General features: G+C 33.1%; 1 protein-coding gene across 1 annotated transcript; it reads right to left on the bottom strand.

Moving 5' to 3' along the window:
• Positions 1–1463: 1463 nt before the first annotated feature.
• On the bottom strand, positions 1464–6515 carry LOC127091555 (carboxyl-terminal-processing peptidase 3, chloroplastic). Its single transcript, XM_051030220.1, has 12 exons — positions 6076–6515; positions 5902–5983; positions 5608–5738; positions 4703–4789; positions 4330–4408; positions 4006–4085; positions 3712–3747; positions 3430–3549; positions 2911–2997; positions 2653–2802; positions 2425–2532; positions 1464–2314 (listed from the first exon to the last, which is right to left on the bottom strand). The coding sequence occupies exons 1-12, from the start codon at positions 6352–6354 to the stop codon at positions 2069–2071; spliced, it is 1485 nt and encodes a 494-aa protein (XP_050886177.1). The 5' UTR covers positions 6355–6515; the 3' UTR covers positions 1464–2068.
• Between the last annotated feature and the right edge of the window lie 1634 nt (positions 6516–8149).

Raw genomic sequence — 8149 nt, 5'->3', positions numbered from 1 at the left:
ATAATAATAACTAAAAATTAAAATAGATAAAATATTAATAAAAAACAATTAAAAATCTTTGGTTAATAATAAATAATTTTGGCTAGTTGTGGAAATTTTTATTGTATAATAATAAGAAATAAATAAATATTAATAAATTAAATTAGTAAATTAACTTTAGTTTTGGCTCCAAATTATTCTTCAATAACTTACTACTTTTTATATATAAGATTTTCTTCAGTTCACTTTTCATGAGTTTTTTTTTAGAGTTAATTTTAGAAGAGTTAAACCCTTTTGAGAAAAAAAAGAAAAATTAAACATCCTTGCAAAGAGAGGGAAAAAATCAAAATTTTGCCAACTATATTATTGAATGCAATTTGATTATAATAAACAATTGAATTTACTTGGTAGCATACTATTTTTTATTAAAGTAACTTATTTTTCTTTTGATTCGTAGAAGAAATTATAATAAGTAATAACTATTAAACAGCCACATATATAATTGGGAGTATTAGGGTTTAAATTTTAATGATGATATTCAATTTTATTAATATTGGCTTCTGCGGTTGAGTTATGATTTCAGGACAATAGCATATTAACTTTTTTTTACCAGTGGCTTATAAATTTAAGTAGCTTTATAAATGATTTTGACAAACAGCTTAAAATGGTCCAAGTAAAATTCTAAATTTCTTGTAACTTCTCTAAATAGCTACATGTCTTTCTCAATTTCCAAATGAAACTATTTCTAGAAGCTTTCTAAACCAATCAGAACCGTTGCTATGTCAATCAAATGGCTGGACTGAAAGAGAGTTCCCACCAATTGCACTCATTTTAGAAACATAGACAGCCAAATAATCCCTTTCACATTTCTTTTCACTTTTTTTCCTTTCTAAGTAACCAATAGCTTCATCAAAATAGTTTAAGAGTCCAAATGCACAAGTAATCCATCAATCCCATGTGGCAAATTCAAGAGTATAATGCATCCCTAACACAAATATCAGATATCAATACAATATTGAAACTGACACGTAAATACTGTTAATATGTGGCAAATTCAAGGGTATAATGAATCTCTAACACAAATATCAGATACCAGATACAATATTAAAACTGACACGTAAATACCGTTAATATTTTAAGAAAATAGAAATGTTTGCATGTAATCACATAGCTAAGTATCATGTATGTGCGGATATCTATTATATCTTTAATCTGAAGTGTCGGATATGTAAGTGTTAGTCCCTTATTTTGGGTTTGATATGCCATCCTGAGCCAACTAGCATTGATTGGTCTTGTGGGGTATTAACATCCTTAACCAAAAAAATAATAACATTAGAAATACTTAATGTTCAATGTACCATTTCACCAACTTTAAAATGATGGTCTTTTGATGTGTAACCTTGAACAAGTTTTCCTCATTGCTATATAAGTTCATGTCTTGGTTCCTACATTGAACAAATCCTCTTCAATCTCTTTGGCACAGATAAAACAACCATATTCTCTGAAAATGGCTTCATTTGGTAGCTTTACTGCTAACATTTTGATGGCAGTAATGATCATTGGCATGTTTTGTGTGACAAACATTGTGGCACAAGATTCAGAGATTGCACCAACAGGTCAATTGGAGGCTGGAGATGGGTTTGCTTTACCTGTTTCTAAGATGGTCTTATGTTCTTCTGTTTTGGTTTCTCTTGTGGCATTCATGTTGAAGTGAAAAAGTTTATGCTTGTTTGTTGAAAATGGTATTGTATTGAAAACTAGCTTTATTATGAGCAGTACTGTAGTAGGCATGTAACTTGTACTCTCCTATTGGTGTGATCTGATATATGTTATGTATTTGTTGAATTCCTTAATAATTGATTACTTTTGTTGTTTCCTTTAATTGAATTCTTCATAACTTATCTGTTTCTCAATCTTGTAATAGAAAAGGTAAATTTTCTATTATTCTATTGAATGATATATACACAATTGGTCTCTCTATTTTATATACTGATGCATTACAACATAGCGTTGTAAAAGTTAGCAGCACTGAAATAACTTTCCTTTCAACTTTGAACATTGGAAAGAAAATGGAAGAAAAAGACAATGTTCAAGAAAGAGTTCCCTTTGACTCCATATCCAACTCATGTTCAGCTACCATAATGCATGAATCTGCTTCAAGAGATGAGATTGAGGTTTTATCTTTGGTTGAAAGTTCTTTTGCTGAATTAAGCATTTCTGTTGTGCACTGCACGTCTGGCGTTATCCCGACCTGATCTATGTCATGAAGAGCCGGTGATACGTATTTTGCAACTGTAACAAAGAGGGCCGAACCATCGTGAAGCTGTGTGACACTCTGCAATGAAAGCGATACGTGCCATAAGATTGACAGAAAATTGCTTTTGATGTTACTTCAATATTATCTTGAACTTTTGACCATTATATAACAAAAGAGACTAACGATACCTGAATCTTTCCTTTTCCAAATGTTTTGTTTCCTACAAGAATTGCCCGTCCGTTATCATGTAATGCCCCAGCTAAGATCTCACTGGCACTTGCACTTCCTTCATTGACCTGTTGAGGATGCAAAAATTGTCATGCATCAAACTAGTAAATTAACCATAGGTAATCTTAATGTTTATAGAAAATCAACATGTGAAAGATGTAAATTAAGCAACTATTGTTAGAACTCACAATCACTACAAGTGGATCATGTGTTATAGCATGTCCATTGATCATATTAATAGGTGACATGTTCCCATCTCTATCGATTGTATTCACCAGAGTCTCATCTCCATCTAACCACATCTGAGCAACATCAAGGCCTGCTTTTACCAAACCTCCCTGCAACAAAATTACGTCAAAGAAACAAGGACGTCACTTGTATGTTACAGTTAGACTAATCTAGAGATAAGATAAAATAATATAATTTTCCATGAAAAGGTAATTTACGGGATTGTTACGGAGATCAAGTATGTATGAGTGTACTCCTTGATTTTTCATTTCCTGGATAGCATTCTGCATGTCTTCAGCAGCACTCTGTCAATAATCAATATGGAACAAGAAAAGTTTATGACCTCTTTTGAACAAACACCTTAATTAAGCGCTTATAAGTTATAACATAAACACTTATCATATAAATGTTTTATGCATAAACTATTTTTATAACAAAAGGTAAACTAAAATCAAACTATTTTCATAGGGCCTATAAGCTGTTTTCATAAGCTATCATGTAGAGCTTATGGAAATAAACAAAAAATAGCTTATGGACATGTGTTTCTATAAGCTCGGCCAAACAGTCTCACAAGCGCATATGTCTGTAAATAAATTCAAATAAGTCAATCTAGACAGACCCTCTATATAGTGTATATGAAAAGCAGTTAGAGAGCAAAATGGTAGCTGGTTTAAATATTTTATATTTTAGCCGAATATAGAATTTAATTTAATTTTATAGTTGATTCTTTTGCTCACCTGAGAGAAGGTTGACAATTTGACATAGCCAGTTTTTATCACCTGCCCTTCTGAGGATTTGTGAGGGATAATGGCACTGGATATTGGAGAGAGCTTGATAAGCTCCCTTGGAAGATTAACCTTCAAGTATATTATATCAGCAACGGAACATTGAAATTCAAACAAAAAGGGACTTTTTTCAGTAGAGTAAATGCTTTTGTACATACAAGAACATAAGGTAAAATATAAGAAATGAGTTACCATTTTTATTAATCATCATAATCACTAAATTGTCAACTTTACCTCTCGGATATAAGAGCTTTTACTCGAATCTTTGACCTAGAGAAGATAAATTTTCAAGTTAGCTTCGAGCACTAAGCTCAAATGCTTCAAAAAGATTGGAAAGAATACACTATGTCTATTTTTGGAAGAAGTCAAGGTTGAAATAACCCCTAACCCGAGAAAAGGAAACTGCGAGATGAAAATTGAACTCTACCCAACATAAGAAAACAAAGTTTCAAAGGTGATTTAAGAAAATATGTGATACATAACTCAATAGTTCAAAAAATGGAACCGTGAACTAATTTCACAATGAACCTTTACTGTAACGGTTGTCCCGGCATTCCCTCTAAGCCTCTGTGCCGCACCTTCACTATCAATGCCATCAAGCCCTTCCCCTGCAGAATCAGATCCATTTTCCAACAAATGAAAATTACTATTCGATCTCAGGGACAAATCTTCACTTCACAGTATATATGTTCCAAGAACTAAAAGTACTTAAAAGAAAATCACTTGTTATGTTACATCATAATTCTACATTGTTTCCAAATTAAATATTTTAGAACAAATAATTACAGAACACTAGAAGTAAATAGGTAAATAAATGAGAAAAGAAAAGAACTAGATATACTTGGTCAGTACCATTTATCTCAACTATTTCATCTCCTTGATGAATACCGGCACGGGAAGCTGGACTGTTTTCTATGCATGACAAAACAACCTGTGATTTTAATTTTTTTTAAAGAAGAAACAATCATAATTTGAAAACAGAAATGAACACAGGTTTGTAATAAACTAACTTTGTATTACAATAAAGAAAGATTAAGCAAGGCATGCATGGCTATGATTGATATCTAATTCTACTTGTTGCCAAGAATCTTAAATGAGAAAAGTGAAAAATAAAACTATTAGGGGTCAACAGCATAATCAAATGACACTAGAACAATAAGCATGAAAATTTGAATGTATTTGAGAGCTGAAAAATGATTGAAAGTGATGTTTGCAAGTAACTGACCAAATGTCCTGTTGTAGGTTCAACATTTATGAAGAGGCCAACTCCTTGTATGTTTCCATCACTTCCAATTCTAAATCCTTGATATTCCTGAGTAAAATTTTTAGACACTGTCAAAGTAAAACTTGTTACACTGACACATGAAAGCAACACTTTAGAACATGCAAAATTACTATTGGATCTATGATCCAGAGTAGTCATTATCGGATAGCGGCGGGGAGCGGCCAACCCCAAAAGTGGGATAGCGGGATGACCACTCTATTTGATTATCTTTGGAACAAATTAACAACACTCTCTTTTCAACAATCTCTGCAACACTCACTTCTTTATTGGGTGAAACACATGCAGGTCCTACCACTTTATGTGGGATCCATTTACAAAGTGAGAGACCCACGCGTGTTTCATCCAATACGAGAGTGAGTGTTGAGAGTTTTAAAAAAAGAGTTTTCTTAGCTCTCTTCTCGTTGTAAACATATATTTAATGTAAAATTAAACAAATAACTCAATTCATAATATATTCATAAATCAAAGCAAATATCAATAAGGAAGGTTAAAGTTGAGTCTCAACTAAAATTTAATTGAAAAACCCAAAACTACCCTTAAAACATTGTAAATTTAAGGGGTAATTTCGATCTTTTTAGAGTGAAAAAGGATAGCAGGACAAAAATCGCTCCAGGCCCGCTTTGCTCCGCTATCCTGCTATTTACCCTATAGCGGCTGTTATAGTGTTCTGTGCCACTAAGGCTCTTCCCATAGCAGTCGGTCTTTGCTCCACTCCGCTATAGTGGGATAGCACCGCTATTGACTACTATGCTATGATCCCATCTCGAGTTAGTTACTTTTCCAGTTGATCAAGAAAGTAAGCAAGATTGAGATTCTAAAAAAAGAAGTGTTAGTTGTAAGAAGACCTTTGGAGTGATGATTCTAGTGAAAGGATCCCCAAGTGTAGAAAGCATTCCACTAATTTTTGTGTAAGCTGCATCAGCTGAGTTCAAAGGAAACATTTCCACCATCGTTTGTTGCAACTTCATATCCCAATCTACAAGTAAAACTCTACATTTTATTATTCATCCATCCATTCATCCATGTAATACCAATATACGTTTCATTATTTACGCACACATTATTTCTTGATCGAATGAATTGTCGAGATAAAAGGTTTTGCTACAAAATTAGGTTAAATTGCTACGAATTGATAATACCTTGATGATTAAATGTAGGATCAACAAATGTTTCTCGAATCAAACCCCATGCTTCAACAAGAGTTCTCTGAACTGCATTTACCTATCAACAAATCCTTTTCGACTTAGCAATGTTCACGTTAACAAGTTATCACAATTAGTTATTCAAATTGAGAGAGTGAAAATAAAAAACACCTCCGGTGCGCGTGAAACGGGAAAAGCAACGGTAAGCGATTGAGCGAGAGCAGGTGGCGCGTGGAAGAAAATACAGAAAGAAAGAGCAGCCGAAACGCCGAATCCAAAAGCACTTTTTGTAACAGATTCTAGCTTACTTTTCAACTTCACCTCTTCAACCTCAAACCACACCTTCTTCCTCTTCCATGTTGTTATCGGTTTTGGTATTTTTCCTTTAGGTGGAAAGTTTATTACAGCTTTAACATCTAGATTCAAATTGTGACCAATAGTTTTCATCATCGTATTTCTTTTTTCAGTTTAATCTTGGAGGGGAATGGCATGGTAGAGTAGAATAGTTTTGATTTTGAAGGTGGAGGTTGCGACGGTTATGTGTTGCTGAACTTGACACTTGTAGTATGTGGACCCCACTTGAATCTTCTTCGGTTGTGGCCCTCTTTGTTTCTTAGATCCTCTCCGCTCTGATTGCGTGTACGCATCTTACCAACAAAAATTAACCGTCTATCGTTTTTCTTTTTGTGCAAAAATCTTCCTTAGTCTTAAAATTAAAAGTCCACACTAAATTAAAATAGGAATTCCTAATCCCACCATAAATATTTATGAAAAACCATCCTATAAATTTTTTGAAATTGTCTCTCAAAATCCAGACGCATTGTCGTTCAAAATTTTAAAATTGAATGACACTTGAGATTTTTTATTAAATTTATTATAAAGATGTATTTTTGTAATATTAGGATTTATTTTATGGATTTCTTTCGAATCTCCTTTTTCTATAAATAAATTAAGATATAATTTAGAGATACATCTTCAGAATCACACCTGATATAATTTTTTACTTTGATTTAGATATGCTCTAATGAATTTGACGATATTTTATAGTTATACTATTTTCCCATTTCATAAAAAATGTTATATTTAAGTAATGTATAATTCTTAAGAAAATGATTAGATGTGTTGATTTTAATAATAAAATTAATAACATTTATTAAAATATATTTATTAATTATATTAATAGAATAGTTTAATAAAGTGAAAGTTAATAAATAGAAATATAGTAGTGGGAAAATATTAATATATATTACATTTGTATTGTAAATGAACAATAATTTTGAGACGGAGAAAAAGTGGAAATAAAACACTTTATGAGACGGGTAAAGTATTTTTTTTGTTGCATAAATTAAACCATACAACTGATATGATGAAAATGACATATATAACGTAATAAAAGTACATAATGATGTCAAAATAAGTCATAATAAAATACAACCGATAATAAATCCAGAATACAAATACTATAAACCATTGCGTATGACGGATCGGGCCCCCATTCCTACATTACCTCCAGTACTGCAGTGCCTCTCGTGCCTCCGCAATCATGGCATCTAGAACGTCCCTCGCCTCTGAGCCATCTGGAAAAAGTCTTATGTCTATATATGTATGACCGATCTCCATGATACAACGACATCTAGGAAACACATCAACGACATCATCTGTCATAGCTTACTCCTCCTCTAATATTTATTGGTGAGTTAGCCTAGGTGGATATCTTGGAGCATCATGTACAACACTCTAGTCGCTATGAGCTATGATACTCTGTGCATCCTCCGGTACCATATGATTAAGATAATCATCAAACATGATATCCATATCTCTACATATCATAGCGGGAGGAGCAGACTCATGATGGTCTCTGGGGATATAATGCATGTAGTCAAACTTCCACATGACGCACTCAGGCATATGATGATATGTCAGACGTGAACCGCAAGACAACCATTTAGAGTATTAGACTATGTTGCCAAAGGGATCCATCTCACAGTGATTAACATATGTATGTAAGTGTATATTCTCTGCTACCAAGCGGTTAGGATACACTCGGTATGACTTCTCCGCCTGGTTGCCTCGGAGCGGGGAGAATGCAGAAGCACATGTCATATCATCAGTGTAGGTTGAAACACATGACCAACCTGCTATGCGTGGGAAGTGCTGGAGGATCCAAACCTGGAATGGAACTTATGAATCATTAGTAATGATGTTGTAAAAGTGTTATGAAAATGACACACAAACACTAAAAGAT

The sequence above is a fragment of the Lathyrus oleraceus genome, chromosome 6 (genome assembly GCF_024323335.1).
Source record: "Lathyrus oleraceus cultivar Zhongwan6 chromosome 6, CAAS_Psat_ZW6_1.0, whole genome shotgun sequence".
NCBI lineage: Eukaryota > Viridiplantae > Streptophyta > Magnoliopsida > Fabales > Fabaceae > Lathyrus > Lathyrus oleraceus.
The sequence above is the reverse complement of the archived record's forward strand: the minus strand, read 5'-3'. Positions and strand labels throughout refer to the sequence as shown.

Bases quoted from the DNA above. Each gene is read 5' to 3' on its own strand.
- LOC127091555 (XM_051030220.1), bottom strand. From the start codon at position 6,354: ATGATGAAAACTATTGGTCACAATTTGAATCTAGATGTTAAAGCTGTA. The intron at 4,086-4,329 runs GTACTGACCAAG...CTGATTCTGCAG, and splicing joins TGAAATAGTTGAGATAAATG to GGGAAGGGCTTGATGGCATT. The intron at 2,315-2,424 runs GTATCGTTAGTC...CTTTCATTGCAG, and splicing joins TTGGAAAAGGAAAGATTCAG to AGTGTCACACAGCTTCACGA.